This window comes from Dendrobates tinctorius, unplaced genomic scaffold (assembly GCF_039654945.1).
Source record: "Dendrobates tinctorius isolate UK_male_01 unplaced genomic scaffold, ASM3965494v1 ptg000041l, whole genome shotgun sequence".
Taxonomy (NCBI): domain Eukaryota; kingdom Metazoa; phylum Chordata; class Amphibia; order Anura; family Dendrobatidae; genus Dendrobates; species Dendrobates tinctorius.
In genome coordinates, this window is record NW_027361709.1 from 666882 (window position 1) to 693924 (window position 27043).

The window sequence follows — 27043 nt, forward strand, 5'->3', positions numbered from 1 at the left end:
AGTTGTCGCTCTTCACTCTCAGTGGGATATCATGCTGAATCAGGGGGGGCGCTGATAATATAGTAATGGGGGAGGCGCTGATAATATAGTAATGGGGGAGGCGCTGATAATATAATGGGGGAGGCGCTGATAATATAATAACGTGGGGGGAGGCGCTGATAATATAATGGGGGAGGCGCTGATAATATAATAACGTGGGGGGAGGCGCTGATAATATAATAATGTGGGGGGAGGTGCTGAAATATAATAATGGGGGAGGTGCTGATAATATAATAATGTGGGGGGAGGTGCTGAAATATAATAATGGGGGAGGTGCTGATAATATAGTAATGGGGAGGCACTGATAATATAATAATGGGGGAGGTGCTGATAATATAATGTGGGGGGAGGTGCTGATAATATAATAATGGGGGAGGCGCTGATAATATAATAATGTGGGGGCCGCTGATAATATAATAATGTGGGGGGGGCTGATAATATAATAATGGGGGGGGACACTGATAATATAATGGGGGAGGCGCTGATAATATAATAAATGGGGGGCGCTGATAATATAAATGGGGGGGCGCTGATAATATAATAATGTGGGGGGGCTGATAATATAATAATGTGAGAGGGCTGATAATATAATAATGTGGGAGGGCGCTGATAATATAATAAAGGGGGGGGATGCTGATAATATAATAAAGGGGGGAGACACTGATAATATAATGGGGGAGGCGCTGATAATATAATAAAGGGGGGGGACGCTGATAATATAATAAAGGGGGGGGACACTGATAATATAATGGGGGAGGCGCTGATAATATAATAAAGGGGGGGGACGCTGATAATATAATAAAGGGGGGACACTGATAATATAATGGGGGAGGCGCTGATAATATAATAAATGGGGGGCGCTGATAATATAAATGGGGGGGCGCTGATAATATAATAATGTGGGGGGGCTGATAATATAATAATGTGGGAGGGCGCTGATAATATAATAAAGGGGGGGACACTGATAATATAATGGGGGAGGCGCTGATAATATAATAAATGGGGGGCGCTGATAATATAAATGGGGGGCGCTGATAATATAATAATGGGGGAGGCGCTGATAATATAATAATGGGGGAGGCGCTGATAATATAATAAAGGGGGGACGCTGATAATATAATAATGTGGGAGGGCGCTGATAATATAATAATGTGGGGGGAGGCGCTGATAATATAATAATGGGGGAGGCGCTGATAATATAATAAAGGGGGAGGTGCTGATAATATAATAATGTGGGGGGAGGCGCTGATATAATGGGGAGGCGCTGATAATATAATAATGGGGGAGGCGCTGATAATATAATAATGGGGGAGGCGCTGATAATATAATAAAGGGGGAGGCGCTGATAATATAATAATGTGGGGGGAGGCGCTGATATAATGGGGAGGCGCTGATAATATAATAATGGGGGAGGCGCTGATAATATAATAATGGGGGAGGCGCTGATAATATAATAATGGGGGAGGCGCTGATAATATAATAAAGGGGGGGACGCTGATAATATAATAAAGGGGGGGGACACTGATAATATAATGGGGGAGGCGCTGATAATATAATAAAGGGGGGGACGCTGATAATATAATAAAGGGGGGGGACACTGATAATATAATGGGGGAGGCGCTGATAATATAATAAATGGGGGGGCGCTGATAATATAAATGGGGGGGCGCTGATAATATAATAATGTGGGGGGGCTGATAATATAATAATGTGGGGGGCTGATAATATAATAATGGGGGAGGGCGCTGATAATATAATAAAGGGGGGGACACTGATAATATAATGGGGGAGGCGCTGATAATATAATAAATGGGGGGGCGCTGATAATATAAATGGGGGGCGCTGATAATATAATAATGGGGGAGGCGCTGATAATATAATAATGGGGGAGGCGCTGATAATATAATAAAGGGGGACGCTGATAATATAATAATGTGGGAGGGCGCTGATAATATAATAATGTGGGGGGAGGCGCTGATAATATAATAATGGGGGAGGCGCTGATAATATAATAAAGGGGGAGGTGCTGATAATATAATAATGTGGGGGGAGGCGCTGATATAATGGGGAGGCGCTGATAATATAATAATGGGGGAGGCGCTGATAATATAATAAAGGGGGAGGTGCTGATAATATAATAATGTGGGGGGAGGCACTGATAATATAATAATGGGGGAGGCGCTGATAATATAATAAAGGGGGAGGCGCTGATAATATAATAATGTGGGGGAGGCGCTGATATAATAATGGGGAGGCGCTGATAATATAATAAAGGGGGAGGCGCTGATAATATAATAATGGGGGAGGGCGCTGATAATATAATAATGGGGGAGGGCGCTGATAATATAATAATGGGGAGGGCGCTGATAATATAATAATGGGGGAGGGCGCTGATAATATAATAATGGGGGAGGCGCTGATAATATAATAAAGGGGGAGGGCGCTGATAATATAATAAAGGGGGAGGCGCTGATAATATAATAAATGGGGGGGCGCTGATAATATAATAAAGGGGGAGGCGCTGATAATATAATAATGGGGGAGGCACTGATAATATAATAATGGGGGGGGAGGTGCTGATAATATAATAATGGGGGAGGTGCTGATAATATAATAATGGGGGAGGGCGCTGATAATATAATAATGGGGGAGGCGCTGATAATATAATAATGGGGGAGGGCGCTGATAATATAATAATGGGGGAGGGCGCTGATAATATAATAATGGGGGAGGCGCTGATAATATAATAAAGGGGAGGCGCTGATAATATAATAATGGGGGGGGAGGTGCTGATAATATAATAATGGGGGAGGCGCTGATAATATAATAATGGGGGGGGAGGTGCTGATAATATAATAATGGGGGAGGCGCTGATAATATAATAATGGGGGAGGGCGCTGATAATATAATAATGGGGGAGGCGCTGATAATATAATAATGGGGGAGGGCGCTGATAATATAATAATGGGGGAGGGCGCTGATAATATAATAATGGGGGAGGCGCTGATAATATAATAAAGGGGAGGCGCTGATAATATAATAAAGGGGGAGGGCGCTGATAATATAATAAAGGGGGAGGCGCTGATAATATAATAATGGGGGGGAGGTGCTGATATAATAATGGGGGAGGCGCTGATAATATAATAATGGGGGAGGCGCTGATAATATAATAATGGGGGAGGGCGCTGATAATATAATAATGGGGGAGGGCGCTGATAATATAATAATGGGGGAGGCGCTGATAATATAATAAAGGGGAGGCGCTGATAATATAATAAAGGGGGAGGGCGCTGATAATATAATAAAGGGGGAGGCGCTGATAATATAATAAATGGGGGGGCGCTGATAATATAATAATGGGGGAGGCGCTGATAATATAATAATGTGGGGGATCCACTGATAATATAATAATGTGGGGGGCTGATAATATAATAATGTGGGGGGAGGCGCTGATAATATAATAATGGGGGGGCGCTGATAATATAATAATGTTGGGGATCCACTGATAATATAATAATGTGGGGGGAGGTGCTGATAATATAATAATGTGGGAGGGCGCTGATAATATAATAATGTGGGAGGGCGCTGATAATATAATAAAGGTGGAGGCGCTGATAATATAATAATGTGGAGGGAGGCGCTGATAATATAATAATGTGGGGGGAGGCGCTGATAATATAATAAAGGGGAGGCGCTGATAATATAATAATGTGGGAGGGCGCTGATAATATAATAAAGGGGGAGGCGCTGATAATATAATAAATGGGGGGGCGCTGATAATATAATGGGGAGGCGCTGATAATATAATAATGTGGGGGGAGGCGCTGATAATATAATAAAGGGGGAGGCGCTGATAATATAATAATGTGGGAGGGCGCTGATAATATAATAAAGGGGGAGGCGCTGATAATATAATAAATGGGGGCACTGATAATATAATGGGGGAGGCGCTGATAATATAATAATGTGGGGGGAGGCGCTGATGATATAATAATGGGGGGGCGCTGATAATATAATAATGTTGGGGATCCACTGATAATATAATAAAGGAGGGGGAGGCGCTGATAATATAATAATGTGGGGGGAGGCGCTGATAATATAATAATGTGGGGGGAGGCGCTGATAATATAATAATGGGGGGGCGCTGATAATATAGTAATGGGGGAGGCGCTGATAATATAATAATGGGGGAGGCGCTGATAATATAATAATGGGGGAGGCGCTGATAATATAATAATGTGGGGGGAGGCGCTGATAATATAATAATGTGGGGGGAGGTGCTGATAATATAATAATGTGGGGGGAGGTGCTGAAATATAATAATGGGGGAGGTGCTGATAATATAGTAATGGGGGAGGCGCTGATAATATAATAATGGGGGAGGCGCTGATAATATAATAATGGGGGAGGCGCTGATAATATAATAATGGGGGAGGCGCTGATAATATAATGGGGGAGGCGCTGATAATATAATAATGTGGGGGGAGGCGCTGATAATATAATAATGGGGGAGGTGCTGATAATATAATAATGTGGGGGGAGGTGCTGAAATATAATAATGGGGGAGGTGCTGATAATATAGTAATGGGGGAGGCGCTGATAATATAATAATGGGGGAGGCGCTGATAATATAATAATGGGGGATGCGCTGATAATATAATAATGGGGGAGGCGCTGATAATATAATAATGTGGGGGGAGGCGCTGATAATATAATAATGTGGGGGGAGGCGCTGATAATATAATAATGGGGGAGGTGCTGATAATATAATAATGTGGGGGGAGGTGCTGAAATATAATAATGGGGGAGGTGCTGATAATATAGTAATGGGGGAGGCGCTGATAATATAATAATGGGGGAGGCGCTGATAATATAATAATGTGGGGGGAGGCGCTGATAATATAATAATGTGGGGGGAGGCGCTGATAATATAATAATGGGGGAGGTGCTGATAATATAATAATGTGGGGGGAGGTGCTGAAATATAATAATGGGGGAGGCGCTGATAATATAATAATGGGGGAGGTGCTGATAATATAATAATGTGGGGGGAGGTTCTGATAATATAATAATGTGGGGGGAGGTGCTGATAATATAATAATGTGGTTGGGGGGTGCTGATAATATAATAATGTGGGGGGAGGTGCTGATAATATAATAATGTGGGGGGAGGTGCTGAAATATAATAATGGGGGAGGTGCTGATAATATAATAATGTGGGGGGAGGTGCTGATAATATAATAATGTGGGGGGAGGTGCTGATAATATAATAATGGGGGAGGTGCTGATAATATAGTAATGGGTGAGGCGCTGATAATATAATAATGGGGGAGGTGCTGATAATATAATAATGTGGGGGGAGGTGCTGATAATATAATAATGTGGGGGGAGGTGCTGATAATATAATAATGTGGTTGGGGGGTGCTGATAATATAATAATGTGGGGGGAGGTGCTGATAATATAATAATGTGGTTGGGGGGTGCTGATAATATAATAATGGGGGAGGTGCTGATAATATAGTAATGGGGGAGGTGCTGATAATATAATAATGTGGTGGGAGGTGCTGATAATATAATAATGTGGGGGAGGTGCTGATAATATAATAATGTGGTTGGGGGGTGCTGATAATATAATAATGTGGGGGGAGGTCCTGATAATATAATGTGGTTGGGGGGTGCTGATAATATAATAATGGGGGAGGTGCTGATAATATAGTAATGGGGGAGGTGCTGATATAATAATGTGGTGGGAGGTGCTGATAATATAATAATGTGGGGGGAGGTGCTGATAATATAATAATGTGGTTGGGGGGTGCTGATAATATAATAATGTGGGGGGAGGTGCTGATAATATAATGTGGTTGGGGGGTGCTGATAATATAATAATGGGGGAGGTGCTGATAATATAGTAATGGGGGAGGTGCTGATAATATAATAATGTGGTGGGAGGTGCTGATAATATAATAATGTGGGGGGAGGTGCTGATAATATAATAATGTGGTTGGGGGGTGCTGATAATATAATAATGTGGGCGGAGGTGCTGATAATATAATAATGTGGTTGGGGGGTGCTAATAATATAATAATGTGGGGGGAGGTGCTGATAATATAATGTGGTTGGGGGGTGCTAATAATATAATAATGTGGGGGGAGGTGCTGATAATATAATAATGTGGTTGGGGGGTGCTAATAATATAATAATGTGGGGGGAGGTGCTGATAATATAATAATGTGGGGGGAGGTGCTGATAATATAATAATGTGGGGGGAGGTGCTGATAATATAATAATGTGGTTGGGGGGTGCTAATAATATAATAATGTGGGGGGAGGTGCTGATAATATAATAATGTGGGGGGAGGTGCTGATAATATAATAATGTGGGGGGAGGTGCTGATAATATAATAATGTGGGGGGAGGTGCTGATAATATAATAATGTGGTTGGGGGGTGCTAATAATATAATAATGTGGGGGGAGGTGCTGATAATATAATGTGGTTGGGGGGTGCTAATAATATAATAATGTGGGGGGAGGTGCTGATAATATAATAATGTGGGGGGAGGTGCTGATAATATAATAATGTGGTTGGGGGGTGCTAATAATATAATAATGTGGGGGGAGGTGCTGATAATATAATAATGTGGGGGGAGGTGCTGATAATATAATAATGTGGTTGGGGGGTGCTGATAACGCTCTAATGCAGATGGAAATATGTTAGTTGTGAAAACACAAGATAATATTTACTTTGTATCATTGCGAATATAAAGTCAATATTCTGCTATTGATGTTTCTATTTGCCTCCTTCTGTTCGTATTTGCTCAGTGGTTGGATAATTGTGCTGCTCAGAGCTCTGCGGCTCATCGGGGGAAGAGTCCTCGTCCTCAGATGATACGACTTTACAGTCAGTCATCCTGTGTACAATTCCACGCGGCTGTATGGAGCCCACATACAATATAAAGCGCCATTGTATAGGGGGATACTCTATAAAACGTGAGCGGTCACGTGTCTCCACACTGCCTGCGTGGGACCGCCACTCTTATGCAGCATTGGGTTGCCCGGATGTGGCCGTTATCTTTGCTCTCCCTATAGCCCCTCTATGCATGAAGTTTCTATCCACTCACTGTATGAACAGCATTACGAGTCCTTAAAGCATAACTCTTATTTCAGGATAGACCGTCATGATTGTGCACAAGAGGAATATCACTATTTCTGGCCATTATATGACTTGTATCCTGCATTTGTCAAAAGTTTTCCCTTTTCTAGCCTCTTTCTCGAATTTTCAGTTGTCTCTGAGCTAGTGGATGTAGATGAGCTGCTATGGTGTCTTCCATTTACAGAAAAGTGTCTCTTCAGAGAGAAAGAGGACTAGAACTCTAGTGCCACCTACTGGAAGTAGCAATCCTAAAAGTCAATGTCGACCCTCTAACGAGCTTCATCACATGACTTTGGATTTAACTTTTATCTAGACAACTTGAATATTTCCCAGCAGAGCATTGCAAGGCTTAAAAGTCTCCTCACCTTGGCATGTCAGGCTTGACATGTCACTCTCTGCAAGGAGAAACATTACCTCTTCAATCCCGGCCAAACACCTCTTTCACAGCCAAACCAGATCTCACACTTTGCACTGATGAGGGGCAGTACCACGACACACTGTGTCTGCAAATTGAGATTTTGGTTTTGGCTTTTATCCAAAGTCATGTAGCAAGGCTCGTTAGAGAGTTGATATTGAGTTTTAGGATTGCTACTTCCTATAGGTGGCACCAGAGTTTTATTCCTTTTCTTCTCTGAAAAGATTATTTGCATATTTGACAGAGGAGCATTGCAAGTCTCCTCATGTTAGGCTTGACATGTCACTCTCCACAAGGAGAAACATTATCTCTTAGATCCAATGTACAGCAACACACATGAGGTATTCCTGCTCTCCTGGCTCTATGTAGCACATGTTTACAAGCAGCAGCATGGAGGACATTATGCAGCAGTACTGAGCAATGTAACTGTGAATACAGCACTGCAGTGAGATAAAATAGCTAGAAAGCAGCATCAGCATTAAGGATATTATACAGCAGTAGTGAGCAGTCAAGTTGCAAATCCAGCTGTGTCTTAAGATAAAACACCTACTAGAAGCACCATGGAGGACATTATAATGCAGTACTCAGCAACGTAGCAGTGCATCCTGCTCGGGGTGAGATAAAACGCCTACTAGAAGCAGGATAGAGGATATTATTCTGCACTAGTCATCAAAGTAGCTGTGAATCCTTCTGTGTGGTGAAACACTTGCATGAAAGCAACAGTATCTCTCATTGCTACTTACTTTCACTCTGCTCCCTCTTCCTCCTACTCCCTTAACCTTAACAGGCAGTTGTAATCTGATCCCTCAGTGAGCTGGCAGTGCAGTTGGATTTCAGCTGTGTTTTTTTTTTTTTTTGAGTGAATGATGAGTTCAGGAAGCAAGGGGAGAAGAAATGGTGTATAAGTGGAGAAAGAAGCACTTTTATCTCTATTTCAAAATGTTTCTGAAATTTGCATGTACTTTTGATTTATGCAAAGTTTGTTGAAACGCCAACAAAGTGTATTGCAAAACTTTCCGTGCTGGAAAAAAAAAATTAACAACGCAACAAAGAACCCCTTACATTTATTAATAGTTAGTAGCAATAGTCGGCCTTATTATGCTCCCAAAGTTGAAAGTTGCAATATGCAGTTTTGACAAGTCATCAGTGTTTCTCCAGAGTAGGGCGACATTGAGCGCCTGCTTCCTCTGTAATGCACAGCCCCCCCCAGCACAGTACTTTGAGGGGTTACATACTAAAAATACCCGGGGTTGATAACAACAACAATACCTAAAGATTCCTGAAATAAAGGGGAAGTGGAGATGGCCAAGAGATAAGGTGTGTGGCCGCGGGCTCCAGAAAGGTGGGCACCTAGCTCTGAATAGCCCTGATATCCTGTCCCCCCACAATCAGTATACAGCCGGTTCTCAGGCAGCGCAGTCCTCATAAATCATCGAGATAAGTGGCAATGATAAGCGACCTGCAGCCGCAGCGCAAATCCAGCTGGTCCGGTGCCCAAACCCTGCGTGACATCGGTCTGCGCAATGAAGGGCGCAGCCATAAGATCACTCAATGCACAATTGTATCATCCCGGAGTCAAGTGTGCAAATAAATACGAAGAATGGCAAGATGACGCCAGAGTCTGCGTCTATGGATCTATCCTGAATTAAAGGGACACTAATGCCTTAAAGGGAAGCGATCGACATAAAATCGCCTATTGTTAATTCAGACTTCTGCTAAATCTATTTAATGTTATCACAATGTTTATTAAAAATAGAAATCTTGCAGTTTCTCACTGGTCATTGGGGCTTTTATAGACCAACGTCCTGTTGTTCAAGGAAATCCTCACGCACATTAGCAGCAATAGATCCCGACCCTATCTGTTGTACTGAAGCAGCTAATGAGCGTGTGAAAAAGTAATTTTGAAGGGATGGGGAGGAGGTGAGCTGTGATATCACTTATAGTGTATGATCGGTCCTGTCTTTCTGCTGTATACAGTTGTTATCAGGAGGCGGAGGTGAGCTGTGACATCAAATACTGTGAATGGTGGATCCTGTGTTATCAGCTGTATAGAGCGGTGTTATCAGTCACTGTACAGGAGGAAGTGAGCTGTGACATCACCTATTGTAAAAGGTGGATCCTATGTTATCAGTCATTATACAGAAAGAGGAGGTGAGCTGTGACATCACCTATTGTGAATGGTGGATCCTGTGTTATCTGCTGTATATAGAGGTGTTAGTCATTATACAGGAGGGGGGAGGTGAGCTGTGACATCACCTATAGTGGATCCTGTGTTATCTACTGTATATAAAGGTGTTTGTCATTATACAGGAGGAGGTGAGCTGTGACCATCACCTATTGTGAATGGTGGGTCCTGTGTTATCTGCTGTATATAGAGGTGTTAGTCATTATACAGGAGGGGGGAGGTGAGCTGTGACATCACCTATAGTGGATCCTGTGTTATCTACTGTATATAAAGGTGTTTGTCATTATACAGAAGGAGGTGAGCTGTGACATCACCTATTGTGAATGGTGGATAATGTGTTATCTGCTGTATATAGAGGTGTTAGACATTATACAGGAGGGGGGGAGGTGAGCTGTGACATCACCTATAGTGGATCCTGTGTTATCTACTGTATATAGCGGTGTTATCAGTCATTATACGGATTAGGTGAGCTGTGACATCACCTTTTGTGAATGGTGGATTCTGTGTTATCTACTGTATATAGAGATGTTATCAGTCATTGTACATGAGGAGGTGAGCTGTGACATCACCTATTGTGAATGATGGATCCTGTTATCTACTGTATATAGAGGTGTTATCAGTCATTGCAATCTTATTTATTCAGATAAGAAAATTGCAGAGAATTCTCCCAAAAGGATGAAACGTGTGTCCAGAAGATCCCCAGTGGCGCCCGTGAAAATTGCAAGATTACTAATATTGAAAATCATGATTTGAACAATGTCCTTTTCTGCAGTTCGCCTTAATTTCCCGGACTTCAGCATCGTCATAGTCGCATATTGGCAGCACAAGAGGAAGCAGAGTCGTGAGCGTTAGACAAAGCGTAGCAATCGATCTTTAGATTAATCACAAGCGCCGACAGATCGATTCCAGATGCCGCGAGTCAAAGCATCCGTGGTCATTCCAGTAAATTGGCGCAGAATAAATATTTGCAGATATTACCCCGTGACTGCTTGTATTGGCTTTTTTTTAAAATAAATGAGCAATGAGCTCCAGCAGCAACATCACTGAGGTTACAATAACATCCAAATAAATTAGAGACGATGATCGCTACGAGCGCAGAGCAGCAGCATTAGTGAGGAGCGGAGGAGCACTCGACAGCTTGTTCACAGAGCGGCGCCAAAAATTATGAAATATGGCAAAGTGCTGGAACTTTGGAAAGTTTCTACCGGTCGGGGTTATGGACAAGATCCAATGGAAACCTCAACCATTATACAACGAAAGTGCTGCAATTTTCTAATATATTTGTGCATTGCTCCCAAGATCTCTGCTTTATGTCAGTGAGTGGGCACTTATGGAAAACGCTCTGATCCTGTTCTGCCAGGAGCAAGCTTGTTATAAGAGATGGGATACAATGCAACAAGCCAAACAGCTGGGAAATTCCACCTCGTCCTATTGTTCTGGCTGGATAATCAAACGCCAGATTACATTATCTTCTAGTTAATCTTCATCTTGGAAATTAATGTGTTCAACCTGATCCTCCACGTTTGGTATTCAGGGGCCTCACCCGACCTCCGGGAAGCGCTGATGGTTCTCATTTGGGATATGAATGTGGTTCTGGAGTAGCAGAGTTACTTCATCCGAGACATTTCCCGGGAGCGGATCTGAGGACACTGGAGCAGCTGTGGGATAACGGAGTCCTCTCAGATGTTGGGGGTCACGAAGACCCCTTTTTCCCCGATCCTCAGATCTGCTCCATCGGCAGTCTTCCCAGCAGCCCTTCATGATGCCTCCTCCATGACTTTACACATAACCCAGCGGCTTGCTGCCATTAGTGATGGATGACTTCATGGCTAATCCCACCTGGATGGACCCCGGCATCCATCATTCATGTGTCATACACACTGGGCCATCTCCATAACCTCTGCTCTCTGGGAGACTTCTGAGAAAAGCAGCAATAGGAAATATGAAGAAGCCTCAATGTGTGGCTGGAAGAACGAAAGCTCCGGGCCCTGATGTAAAATATGTATTGGGGCCACAAACCATCACATGACCTCCATACAGTAGTTCTGGTGCCCAATTATGTGTGATCCCTCAGGACCTGGGTAAAGTCACAGCTTGAGCACTTTGGTATCAGGCCGTCCCATCGTGAACATTTATGTCATTGATTCGGGTTTCTGCCCTGGGCCAGGGCTTAGCGGCTCGTTGGCACCCAGCGCCCCGTGGTCTGATAGATCTGCCACTAGAATTTTGTGGGCAGCTCTTGCTGTGAATGGAGTAGACTCAGGATAGGATGAGTAAATCCGTCCTCCCCCATATTCCTTACGCCCAGATATACCCCCTACCTGTATCAGCGCCCTCCTGCCGGGGGATGAAGGAATTTTGGGATAACTCTGATGGATTCCAGGGAAGCTGCTGCCTAAAGCAATAATGTCAGGAAATGAGGAGGAATTCCAGCAGAACTTCAATCATTTCCTTATTGTTTCCTTTGTGTACAGGAGACTTTGTCCTGAGCTGAACCTGTCTCCGGGAATTACACCGTAGGGACCCCGACACTTTATCCTCACCCCCGGAGAAAGAATCGGTGGATCCCATTACTATTACACTAGTTTTCTTTTCAGATGTGTCTGTCAGTCATTGATTTGCCCAGGACTGGGCTCCTGAACTCGGGGTTTCGCTAATTCGTGCCAGATTTTTATAATCTGCAAATCAGCAACACAAACAGAAACCTGATATTACAGCGTGAGAGGAGCCGGGGGCCACAGCCGCGACCTCTGCAGGTCACTGCCTCGGAATTGGGGGGCGATGGCGGCCTCCTCTCGTCTGTTGACATTCTTTGGTTTCCAGTTCCGGATATTCACCACTCTTCCATCCAGCGATGATTATACCGCAGCTGTTAATAAATAATACCGCCACCTGGGCAATCCGTGCTCATTACCGCTGACCACATTACTCGCCCTTCACGGACACTGACCACAATCACGGTCACAGCAAAATACGATTCCTCTCATCGTCATCATGTGTGGAAGATTCTCGAGCAGTCATTGTATACGGCCACGTATTTCCACCGTCACGTCTGGTCCTAGTCTGAGCAATCGCCATTTTATCAAATTTATATCCTTTCTCCAAAGCCAAGATTCCAATTCTCCGAGGGCTCGTTACGCTCAGCCACTGAGCTTCCTGACGTCATGTCTCTTCCGTGTATTTTTAGGAGAACGATCGTCTGAAACGGGCAGATTTATGACATAATGACTATTATATCTCCATCATTGTGCCCAAAACAGAACCCGTGTGTCCGACTGTTGTGGATACAGAAGTCAGGCTGGAAGTGATTCCACGAAAATCAATTTAATTAGAGTCTTCTGACTGCAAAATGTATCACCGTGATTAACGAGACGTGGTCGGCCAAAGACATGTTATTGGAAACACGAAAATGACAGCGGGATCAGACGGCTCAAATATGAACACGTGTAGAAGAGAGAATGCAAAGTAGGAAGCGAGAATCGCACGGAAAAAGGTCAATATAATAAATAACCGGAAGAATTCAAAGACAATTGTCTCGTAAAAATATTGGGAGCAGAAGACCAAGATGTTCTAATAATCAGAAAAATATGTCCCCGCATACAAATATATCCAAATAGTCTTATATGAACAAATCACTACAGAAAACATTTCACCACTGCAGTAAATTACACAATATATGAATGTAGTCAGCAACTAAGAATATAGCTAATATAATACCACCCCCTACAGTGCCATGCGAAAGTATTCGGCCCCTGGAACTTTTCCCACATATCATGCTTCAAACAAAGATACCAAATGTAAATTTTTGGTGAAGAACAAACAACAAGTGGGACACAATTGTGAAGTTGAACAAAATTTATTGGTTATTTTAAATTTTTGTGGAAATGCAAAAACTGAAAAGTGGGGCGTGCAATATTATTCGGCCGCTTTACTTTCAGTGCAGCAAACTCACTCCATAAGTTCATTGTGGATATCTGAATGATCCAATGTTGTCCTAAATGACTAATGATGATAAATATAATCCACCTGTGTGTAATCAAGTCTCCGTATAAATGCACCTGCTCTGTGATAGTCTCAGGGTTCTGTTTGAAGCACAGAGAGCATCATGAAGACCAAGGAACACAACATGCAGGTCCGTGATACTGTTGTGGAGAAGTTTAAAGCCGGAATTGGATACAAATTGATTTCCAAAACTTTAAACATCCCAAGGAGCACTGTGCAAGCGATCATATTGAAATGGAAGGAGTATCATACCACTGCAATTCTACCAAGACCCGACCGTCCCTCTAAAATTTCATCTCAAACAAGGAGAAGACTGATCAGAGATGCAGCCAAGAGGCCCATGATCACTCTGGATGAACTGCAGAGATCTACAACTTGGGTGGGACAGTCTGTCCATAGGACAACAATCAGTCGTACACTGCACAAATCTGGCCTTTATGGAAGAGTGACAAGAAGAAAGTCATTTCTCAAAGATATCCATAAAAAGTGTCATTTAAAGTTTGCAACAAGCCACCTGGGAGACACACCAAACATGTGGAAGAAGGTGCTCTGGTCAGATGAAACCAGAATCAAACTTTTTGGCAACAATGCCAAATGATATGTTTGGCGTAAAGGCAACACAGCTCATCACCCTGAACACACCATCCCCACTGTCAAACATGGTGGTGGCAGCATCATGGTTTGGGCCTGCATTTTTTCAGCAGGGACAGGGAAGATGGTTAAAATTGATGGGAAGATGGATGGAGTCAAATACAGGTCCATTCTTGAAGAAAACCTTTTGGAGTCTGCAAAAGACCTGAGACTGGAACGGAGATTTGTCTTCCAACAAGACAATGAACCCAAACATAAAGCAAAATCTATAATGGAATGGTTCACAAAGAAACGTATCCAGGTGTTAGAATGGCCAAGTGTTGTGAGTTCATTTTTCTCTTCACCATTGAGATCTGATGAACTCCCTCCTCTGGTGAAGGAAGGTAGTGAGGCTGATTACCAAACACATGGGCAGCTAGATGATGACTGGGTGGCTGGAATTGAGGACTGGATATAAGGCTGCCGACGCCCTTCTTCCTGGCTGGTGATTTTCCTGCTGGATTCTTGGAGACCAGTCTGATTCCTGCATCTCAAAGCTAAGTTTTTCTGCTCTGCTTGGTACTCTTCAGTTTTGTTTTTGTTTTGCCTTGTTTTTTGGGAGTTCTGCCATCCCCGGCCGGGGGTGAGCTGAATTCCATTTTTGTCTCTGATCTGTTGATCTTTTGCTCTTTCTTCAGAATATACCTGAGTGCTGATATAGTCTTTTGAAGCCTAGTGACTTCAGGGCCTGTTTTTCCTATCAGTCGATCGGCTCATTTTGATAGGGTTTTTGCGGATGGCAGACAGCAGCTTTCCTATCCTGTCCTATGTATTTAGCTTGGGCCCCATCATTTGCTCATCCTATCTTTCTATCTGTGTTAGTGTTTTCATCTTGCTTCACCGTCATTATATGTTGGGGGCTGCCTATTGCTTTGGGGTCTGCTCTGGGGCAGTTTAGTTTTTCCCCTTTCTGTCTTTAGGCTATGTAGTTCTCCGGCTGTGATCGAGGGGTCTAGGGCACCGTAGGAACCCCCCACGGCTACTGCTAGTTGTTGTGGATAGGTTCAGGGGTCTGCAATACGATAGCTGCCAACCTCTCTGGTTTTTCTGGACTTAGCTGCTATTTTGTTTTTTCCTCCTTCGGTGACTCATCATAACAGAATCACCAGCCAGGAAGAAGGGCGTCGGCAGCCTTATATCCAGTCCTCAATTCCAGCCACCCAGTCATCATCTAGCTGCCCATGTGGTTGGTAATCAGCCTCACTACCTTCCTTCACCAGAGGAGGGAGTTCATCAGACCTCAATGGTGAAGGGAAAAATGAACTCACAACAGCCAAGTCACAGTCCAGACCTGAATCCAATCGAGAATCTGTGGAAAGAGCTGAAAACTGCTGTTCACAAATGATCTCCATCCAACCTCACAGAGCTCGAGCTGTTTGCCAAGGAAGAATGGGTGAGAATTTCAGTCTCTCGATGTACAAAACTGATAGAGACATACCCCAAGCGACTTGCAGCTGTAATCGCAGCCAAAGCTGGCGCAACAAAATATTAAGTTAAAGCGGCCGGATAATATTGCACGCCCCACTTTTCCGTTTCTGAATTTCCACAAAAATTTAAAATAACCAATACATTTCGTTCAACTTCACAATTGTGTCCCACTTGTTGTTGATTCTTCACCAAAAATTTACATTTGATATCTTTATGTTTGAAGCATGATATGTGGGAAAAGGTTGAAAAGTTCCAGGGGGCCGAATACTTTTGCAAGGCACTATATGTACAAAAATATAACTACTATAATACTGCCCCTTTGTACAAAAATATAACTACTATAATACTGCCCCTATGTACAAGAATATAACTACTATAATACTGCCCCCTATGTACAAGAATATAGCTACTATAATACTACCCCTATGTACAAGAATATAACTACTATAATACTGCTCCTATGTACAAGAATATAACTACTATAATACTGTCCCTATGTACAAGAATATAACTACTATAATACTGCCCCCTATGTACAAGAATATAACTACTATAATACTGCCCCTATGTACAAGAATATAACTACTATAATACTGCTCCCTATGTACAAGAATATAACTACTATAATACTGCTCCTATGTACAAGAATATAACTACTATAATACTGCTCCTATGTACAAGAATATAACTACTATAATACTGCTCCTATGTACAAAAATATAACTACTATAATACTGCCCCCTATGTACAAGAATATAGCTACTATAATACTACCCCTATGTACAAGAATATAACTACTATAATACTGCTCCTATGTACAAGAATATAACTACTATAATACTGTCCCTATGTACAATAATATAACTACTATAATACTGCCCCCTATGTACAAGAATATAACTACTATAATACTGCCCCTATGTACAAGAATATAACTACTATAATACTGCTCCCTATGTACAAGAATATAACTACTATAATACTGCTCCTATGTACAAGAATATAACTACTATAATACTGCTCCCTATGTACAAGAATATAACTACTATTATACTGCTCCTATGTACAAGAATATAACTACTATAATACTGCTCCCTATGTACAAGAATATAACTACTATAATACTGCTCCCTATGTACAAGAATATAACTACTATAATACTGCCCTCTATGTACAAGACTATAACTACTATAATACTGCTCCCTATGTACAAGACTATAACTACTATAATACTGCTCCTATGTACAAGACTATAACTACTATAATACTGCCCCCTATGTACAAGAATATAACTACTATAATACTGCCCTCTATGTACAAGAATATAACTACTATAATACTGCTCCCTATGTACAAGACTATAACTACTATAATACTGCTCCTATGTACAAGAATATAACTACTATAATACTGCTCCCTATGTACAAGAATATAACTACTATAATACTGCTCCTATGTACAAGAATATAACTACTATAATACTGCTCCTATGTACAAGAATATAACTACTATAATACTGCCCTCTATGTACAAGAATATAACTACTATAATACTGCTCCCTATGTACAAGAATATAACTACTATAATACTGCCCCCTATGTACAAGAATATAACTACTATAATACTGCCACCTATGTACAGGAATATAACTACTATAATACTGCTCCCTATGTACAAGAATATAACTACTATAATACTGCCCCCTATGTACAAGAATATAACTACTATAATACTGCTCCCTATGTACAAGAATATAACTACTATAATACTGCTCCTATGTACAAGAATATAACTACTATAATACTGCTCCTATGTACAAGAATATAACTACTATAATACTGCTCCTATGTACAAAAATATAACTACTATAATACTGCCCCCTATGTACAAGAATATAGCTACTATAATACTACCCCTATGTACAAGGATATAACTACTATAATACTGCTCCTATGTACAAGAATATAACTACTATAATACTGCCCCCTATGTACAAGAATATAACTACTATAATACTGCTCCCTATGTACAAGAATATAACTACTATAATACTGCTCCTATGTACAAGAATATAACTACTATAATACTGCCCCCTATGTACAAGAATATAACTGCTATAATACTGCCCCCTATGTACAAGAATATAACTACTATAATACTGATTGTACATAATCTATTGGGATACGTTACAGTAATTCTGCAGTTCTCTTGATCAGTGATGAGTTAATCTGCTTTTAGCCACAATGTGAGAACTTGATTATTGTCCCAGATTGTCAATAACTCTGACAGTTCTTATCTCCAAACATAAAAAAATTAAAATCAATAAAATTCATCTTTTCTGAGTCAATAGCGGCTATCAACGATCAGATCGTCATTGGATTTATAAAAATGGGAAATGATTGTGCTTTGGTCATTTATTATTTCTGTCCGGTGTTCTGTGACTTTTCTTTACTGTATATTTTATGTTTCTTTCCTCCACATTTGCGGTTTGCCATCAGTGAATTAGCAGCCTTCTCGCCCATATTCAGGAATTATAAACGTTATCAGATATAGAGTGATACATTATTACATTTGTGTTTTTTTTTTCTAGTTTTTGATGATTTTCACCTAATTTGATTTGCACAAAGTTCTCTTAGTTTTCGCCTTATTTTTAGTGTGTTCACTCGTCTGTGTTTTATATTCACATCATGTTTGTCGTGATGTCCATTGGCTTCTTCATCAATGTTTAAAAAGTTACAAAATTTTTGTGCACAAGTCATTGAGTTCCGGAATCCCGGCACTTTCCCCGGAGTGATCTTATATACTCCTGAAATTTTGGGGTAAATTTTGAAACATTTTAGTGATTCTGGGACATTTTGCTCAAAAAGGCGAAAGACAAAAATAAAAGAGAATTTTTGGTTTTGAGCAAACACCGTGAGTCATGTGCTCCATTTTGAAGAACTTCTATAACTTTTTTTTGTCTTGAAGAAATGTAGAACTGCGAAATGCGTAGACAAAATAAAAATAACCCTGCACCTTATCCTAGTGTGTACCTGGATTTATTACCGCCCACCACCAGCGCGGATTTTTACGCTTTTTCATTTACACACAATTTTGAAGAACTTGGCGCAAAAAATGATAATGAAGAGACACTTAAAAAAAAACTCCACAGGTGATGAATTGGGCTCCCTCCAGTTCACATAGCTGCACTTTGTTACAATGTATCAGTTTAGCCGTTCTTCTGTACCTTGTAACAAGCCCTGCCGCTGTGACGTGAAGCTGAACGAGCCCGTTAATAATGGGAAAGGAGTGAGAGAAGTCCTCTGGGCATGAGTCAGGCCTCGCAAGAACATTTCCCATGTCATGGTCGTATTTTGGAGAGCGGAGATCAATGAGGTGACATGAAGAAGGTCTACAGAGAACCACTGACGTGGACGGGACCTCAAGGTTGCACTTGAGTGGTGGAGTCCTGCGAGGTTTGGAGGCTGAGAACAGAGGCTGGATTATAATGCTCTGAAGTATCGGACTGTGGGCGTCTATGAGCAGAGAATCAATAGGAAGTATCGGTGGGGGCTCTGGAGTTGTGTAGGGGTCAATGGTCTGAAATAAAAAGATGTGTTTATTCGAAAACTGCTTTATCCCCGTGACGCTGCAGGGTTTATATCTCCTAGGGTATAAAGGACCAGTCGGGACTCAGGAAACCCCTTTAATGAGTCTAGGCCTGATCCTGAAGCCGAGCCGCCCGACCTAGTGACATCACTAACGGTCAGCACTGGAGCGATCACTGCGGGTGCGCCAAGATCGACTGGGACCAAACTCACTAAGACGCCTCTTCCAGCTGCTGTGTGTCACCGCCAGGATTGAGCGGCCACCAGGGACTTTTGTGGCATAAACGATGAGGAATTTGTTGGCTGTATCCGGCTGCGCCCATTTCATAAAGTCGCTGGGACTGGAGTAAAGTTGCAAAATAATATTTGCGCAACTACGAGTTACATAAAAATGTTGCCACATCTCAGTTATAAGCAAGAAACCTGCGGCTCGATGAATTGGCCTCGAAGTCTGTTACAAAGTGTCAGAACTCTTGGATGTGTAAATGGTAACAATGTATTAATGACTTGGTCACATGGCGCAGCAGAAACCTGGCACCAAACAACACGGACCGTGCTGTCATATGCGCCAATAAAGTAATTTGTGCGCAGCTAACAGCGCCGCGCCGGCCCAGCCCATCATTAGCTGGCACAACAGCTGCGCCTTAATGGCCTGGACTTCCGCACATTAAGCTTCCAATCTACAGGTCAGCGGTGATGCTGAACGAACACGGCGCAGCTTACGGGAGGGTCGCCAATCATCGAGCGGGTATATGATAGTAAAGTCAATTAGGAGTCTGCAGACGGTGGAAGGACACGGTGTTAATGGACTCGGGGCCAAGATGCCAAACGGCTGCGGCTCTCTGGATAACAACCATCACGCCGTGCCTGGAAAAGCAGCTGAGTCAAGAGGACATTAAAAAGTTTTATTAGAAGCCAAGTTTTCATTTGTAAACATTTTCAGCCCACGAAGCTCTCAATCTTCACATCATTAAAAATGGCGCCCGTGATGCACGCGTCCAAGCTACGTGTCCGGGATAACGGATCTCTGTGGATAGACGAAGAATGTTTGTAGGATCTGGACTTCTGAAACTTTATTCTACATCTGATCGATGGAAAAAACAGCAAAAATTTGGGGAATGTGGCTTTCAATCTCCAAAGTTATCACAACAGACAGTGCCCACATCCTCCACCAAGTGTCCTGACCTGATGAGAGCATGATTGGGATCTCTACACCTAAGTGAGGGACCTTCTTCTGATATCACTGACGGCCCCCATACACAGACTGTCAGCCGAGCTCGTCGATATTTGCAGGGGTGGCGGACTTGGTCGAATAGGTATGCACCCACAGACGATCGTTGGGTGAGATAAGTGATAAGCTGCTGTCAGAACAGTCCGGCAGCAGCTCTCTCATAGAGAACCAGAGCGCTCCTGTGCATGGGACAGTTGGAGGAGACCGTTGCCGATTGAGAATGACGCTTATTGGGGGGCGCTCTCCTTTATTTCCTAGATGAGAATCACATTTTTTCTGGTTATTTCCTGATATTTGCATTTTTCGTCTGCAGGTGATTGATGGGAGTGCCAGAGGGGCCGCATGTAATCATCACGCACACAAAATCTCGCTGGGTCCAAACATTTTATCTTATTTTTATATCAAACACTTGGATGAGATTCGGAGAATTGTTTTCCTTGTAATTGCAGTAGCAGAGAGTTCTGGACGTGTCCGGACTGTAATGGCATCCAAAAGGCAAAGCACAAGACGCGCACATGTATCACCCCAGCGGCACGTCCGTCACCTCCCGCCGCTGCACCGCTTACATTAGGGGGCTACAATCTGTGGCTCTATTTTGCAAAACTACAACTCCCAGCATGCCCTGATGTCCCAGACTTTGCTGTAGAGGGGTCCGGCTGCTAAGTGCATCCTAAAGCTGCTTTATGCACCAATATAGGGGGGTCCTAATACTTCCATATGTTGAAAGAGTTATAAAGGGGGCTCCACCCATTTGAAGCGGTGGGACATGTTCTGCGCTCTGCCCCCAGGCTCTTACATCGTGTTCTCTGAAATCTAAAGACAGGCTTTATGACGGCGGGAGCAGCCGAGCGCCTTTTAGACAAATACGTTGCTTGATCTTATAAGATGTCTCACGCAACTCTTAAAATTTGCACAAAATTTGCTGTCGTGCAAAAACATAAATCCCACCACAGCTTAGAGCATCGTGCATTTGCATCAATATTTTGGGACTTTTCACAAAGTCGCAATAATCAAACTTCTGGATTATAAAAATTCCGAGAAAACGTACATACACACATATATAGAGAGCAAAATCAAATCAATCTGAACGGATTGTTATTGCACATTTTAATGTTGACACCTGCAGATAAAAAGCAGAAAAGCAGCAGCATTTATGCTCCGTGTGAATATGGCCTGAAACACGAGACACAAGATAGACGTGAATGCAATATCGAATCGGGTCCTTGGCGGTTTTACGCCAGTCCTAACCATTCCGTCCACAGTGGGCAAAGCTTGCACAGGACGGGGCGCGGCCCCTAAAAGAATTTGGTGCATCTTACTCCACCACACTCCATCAAGACTGGTGGGAAAAGCGGTGGTCTTCAAGAATCGGGGTCACAGACGATACGGAGGAGCGCCCCTTTACTGAGCCGCTATTCTCGCGCGCTCGGCTCATGGAAGGATAAATGGATCAGATCTGTAACATGAATATTATGCATGGCTTCAAAAGTTATAAATGCCATCTGGAAACCATCAGCAAGTAGGCTAGCTGCTGACAGATCTTGCTTTGCATTTATTTTTATGCTAATTCCCTTCTCACGCACAGCAGCCTCCGAACTGTGAAAATAAAGCGAAAAACCGCAACGTGGACCAATCAGACCGACGTGGATTAAATATAAATGATGTGACAAGATTCACAGATCCAGCCTTTCCCTGCCCTGCAATTAGCAGAGGAGACAGCCATCATGGATGGTGTTTATTGTGGCAGTCAGTTATAGGCTGTGAAACATTCCTGCAAGCCAGCCACTGTGAGAGAGGTCATTATCTGATGACTGATTGATGGAGGATTGCAGATTTATGCAACAGATTTCTCTCTGGTCGTCATTGGACTACAAGTACCAGCATGCCACAAGGAACATGCTGGGAGCTGGGATTCCATGCAGGGGTTAAATATGCAGATGTTTTTCCTGTATGAGGTTCACATTCTGCCGTCTCCAAATGTCACTGTAATTATAGAAATGGAGGGGGCCGCCAATTATAGAAGATCACAGGCCTCAGAAACACAAACAGACCCCCGACATTATCCCACACAGCCGTCAGATACTCTACTCCAGGCATGCTGAGAGTTGTAGTCTTGCAGCAGGTAAGGAAGGCTCTCTGCTCAGGACCAAGGAGTCCAGAAGACTCCGAAATGAAGTCGCTAACCAAGAGAGCTAGTCGCTAAAAGGCACAACTACCTGCAGGCCAGAAGCCTCTCACACTTTTCACTGCAGCTTATTAATCAAAAAGTTCTGCAACTTTCTAATACCCTTGGTATCACATTCCTCCTAAATATTACGACCTCTGCTTGCAGCAGTGAATGGAGAATTTCTAAAGTCAAAACGCTAGAAAATGTCCAACGAATGAAGATTTGGTAAAATTGTATCCAGTCCGGACAATCCTCTGTGAGATAAAGATGCGACTGCACTGATACATTGTAACAAAGTATCAGGACAGGAGGCATTTGTGCTGGTGATGTGTTCTGCTCACAGAGCGTTATCTGGACTGGATGTTATTGTAACAAAACCTCAGAAGTGAGAAGTGTTAGATCTGTACAAATGTTCAGTCCGGAGTGTGAAGAATAATATTCCTGCAAGCAGAGATCGGGACAATGAGGAGGAATCGAAACACAAACTATATTAAAAAGTTGCAGAAATTCATTTTGCGGCCATTAAACTTTACAGGAAATTTCCGTTTTTTTTTTTTTTACATTTATCAGGGAGATCGGATAAAAATCTGTGGATTATTAGGAGACGGAAGAGTAGAGGGAACAATGTAACAGAGCAAAGGACAGGAGAGGAAGAGGCAAAAAGGGACTCTAGAGCTATGTTCACACATTGCGTTCTTGCAGCTTTTTTTTTCTGCAAACTTTCAGCTGCGTTGTCCAGCACCAGCAAAGTCTACGAGATTTCACAGATCTCATGCAAACACAGTGATTTTATTTTCCTGACAGATTTGGAAAACTGCAGCATGTCACTTCTTTCAGTTTACTTGCCATGTTTTTACACCCATAGGAAACAATAGGTAAGTGCAAAAGTGCAGCAAAAAAACAGGTATTGGGTTTTGCTGCGTTTTTGGTGCAAAAACCTTAAGGAAGTTGCGTCATGATTTTGGAGGGGCACTAAACTTTATCAGCATGCACAAGAGACAGCAAAAATGCAGCAATAAAACGCAGCAAAACCTGCTGTTTGTAAGCAGCTTACAATTTGAGTTAAAAAAAAGGGCAGCAAAAACGCATTGTGTGAACACAGCCTAAGTGTGAAGTCGGAATCCCCAAAAATCAGAGGAAAAGAACAGACGCTGGTGGAATGGGCCAATAAATCTGCACCTAACACGAGGATTTTGAGGAGACCTTCGCCCTCTGCATTGCATTAATATCCACGCACACAGAGCGTGCAGATCTTTACGGAGATTCCTAAAACCCGATTCACTTACAGTAAACAGAGGAGCAAGAATCCACAACTGGAAATGCCCAATAGTGGAGGTTTACTCAGCAAAATAGGTCACAATTCAGTCTTAACTGCACCAAAAACTGTTGTACAAGTTGTGCATTAAATTTATTATGCGTTTCACACATCTTTACTCTTTTTTTAAACAATCTAGAAAATGGGGAGAGATGAAAGCACCAGATTTACTGCTGGCTTGCACCATATTTTCTGTGCCAAGTAGAGGCGTAAAGTAAGGCAGTGGAGAGATGGAGCAAGGTAGAGAAAAGCCTGCTCCGCAGTGCTAGATTTGGAGCAGATACTGGCTCATTTCTAGGAGTCTGAACTCAGGACATTAGTAAATGGATACAACTATAATAATAATGTCACTTCTGGGCAAAGCTACATGTACACATCTGTGCAATACCACTCGTGTGCAGCGTACATATCCTCCACCCTGGGGTCAAGTCAATAAGAACATGCAACTTTCAAAGAGGACACAAGTCTCCAACCAGAGAGAAGACTGATGAGGAAAGAAAACCACCAGAGGCAGAAGGGTGAAGGCGAAACACCACATCCTCAGAGGGAGGTTTGTGAAAAGTGCATTACACATGGTAGCAGATTTTGGCCCCAAGGTTTCATCCATTTGCAGCCAAGACTCAGCCTGGAGCGATTAGGACCTTCTTACCTTCCTTAGGGGGGTTAGGGTCCCAAACTGACCACATCTGGACGAAGAAAAAGGGCGTCCAGCACACAATGTAAGCCAGCACTATGATGAAGGTCATCTTGACAGTCCTGATCTTCGCCTTGGAGATGAGCCTGACACTGCTGACCCTGGACAGGGTGGCTCTTCTGCTGGTGCTCAGCCTCAGGTTGCTCTCACACACAGTCTTCAGGCGAATGTTCTGCCAGATCTTGTAGCTAATAAGGCCATAGCAGATGCTGAGAATCATCACTGGGATGATGTACACAGCCAGGGTTATCCATGTGATATAAGCTTTGGGTCCCCAGGGCTGGATAAAGTCAGCTCTGCAGTCATAGACCCCATTGCCCACCTCTGTGAGGGAGAAGATGACGGTTTGGGGGGTGCTGAGAAGAAAGCTGAGGATCCAAGCAAAGAGGACATAGACACAGTCCGATCTCCTGTGCAGAGACCTCAAGGGTTGACAGATGGCCAAGCACCTGTCCATAGACATGAGCAGGAGCATGTAGGTAGAAGCAAACATCCCCACCACTTGCAGGTAAGTGACCAGCCTGCACACAAAGTCTGGAGCATAGAACCTGAAGGTGATGTCCCATATGAGCTGGGGGAGCACCTGGAATAATGCGACCACCAAGTCCGCGATACTCAGGTGCTTCATGAAGAAGTACATGCGAGAATGCTTGTGTCTATTAATGTAGATCCCAAGGAGGACACAGATGTTACCAGCCAGGGCAAGGAACAGGATGAGGGCCAGAACAGTCACCTCCACCTTGGCCACCTCCTCATTCCTTTTTAAGGGGTCCCTGGTGTTGTTGGTGCTGTGATTCTGGTTCTCCATGCTGGAGTTGACCCATGAAGCGTTAAGAAGCTCAGAACAGTCTACATTTAGGCACAATCCCGCCATCTCCGGGTCCTGCTAGAAATCCACTAAATTTTCTTAAACTTGCATCATCCCCTGGAGGAGAGCATCTCCCCTGGCCCTCCAGCGCAGGGTCTCTCCAAACCAGTGACTGGACCACTGCTTGCAATCTTCAAGCTTTACTCCCTTGAATATGAGCTGAAGAGGTGGCCTCCAACAGCCCCTCCTTCCCCCAGGACATGTAGACCCCCCCGGACAGTTATCGAATAGCGGACGTGCAGCCTCTTGCAGTGTATAGATGCTGATTAGGATAAGTCCCAGGTTACATCCAACACAAGAACGTAGCTCAGGTCCTTGCATTGGTCACAGAATAAAAATCCAAAATGTTGCACCTAAACCCCTGGTGAGGAGGACCACCACCCTCTGTGTAATGCCCAGGCTAGTATGGTCTCCAAGCAGCTCAGTCCACACAATGCTGCAGAAGAGGAGTCAACATCCAAGGTCCTCAAAAGAACCCCCCAGTTCAAGTTCAAGTCCAAGGAGAGATTCCTCACCTCTGTGCGATAACTGTCTGACCCTCCCTCCTCCACAGGTTGACTGTTACTCAGGAGCCTCCACTCTAGTAACCCTTCACATCTTGCAGACTGAAGAGAGTGAGGAACAGGGAGAGGTGGCACAGCCTTCTGCACATGAGGGAGTACTGAATATTCTGGGCAGAGGGCTGTGCTACTCTATGGTGGCCACTAGATGGCGCTGCAGGACACAATTCTTACTATGCGGTTGGGTGAAAGCTGAATGGACCGTAGTACATAGATATACAAGACCATACACACATTTCAAGCGGCACAAGAAAATACCGACACCATATGCCAGGCAGGCAGCGCCCCTCCCAATCGTCAGTGAATTCTAGTGTCATTCGGAAAATTAGCTGATGGTTAATATTGGCCACAATTTTTTGAGGCTGGAGAGGAGGGGGTGGGGATGCTCCTATGGGCTGACAGATTTACTATCGCTTAACTCAAAAAATCATTCAAATTACAGCACAACCCTCTATATAGTAATGGTGAAAAGACAACGATGTACTACGTTATTTGGTGCATTGTACTACAGAAAGTTTGAGTTTAACATTGTTGAATAAGAAAAGAAAATTAAAAGTTATCTTTCTGCAACCACCACTAGGCGGAGCTCCCTGTATACAGAGATACATGATAAGATCATGTCTGCAGCCACCACTAGGTGGCGCTCCCTGTATACAGAGATACATGATAAGATCCTGTCTGCAGCCACCACTAGGGGGAGCTCCCTGTATACAGAGATACATGATAAGATCCTGTCTGCAGCCACCACTAGGGGGAGCTCCCTGTATATAGAG

General features: G+C 43.1%; 1 protein-coding gene across 1 annotated transcript in view; it reads right to left on the reverse strand.

Annotated features, from left to right (window-relative positions):
* Window positions 1-26364, reverse strand: part of OXTR (oxytocin receptor) — a 38291-nt gene extending 11927 nt beyond the window's left edge. The window contains exon 1 of the mRNA XM_073574931.1: window positions 24798-26364. Within this exon, the coding sequence (XP_073431032.1) occupies window positions 24798-25716 (919 nt within the window). The 5' untranslated portion in view covers window positions 25717-26364. The remainder of the gene's footprint in view (window positions 1-24797) is intronic.
* Between the last annotated feature and the right edge of the window lie 679 nt (window positions 26365-27043).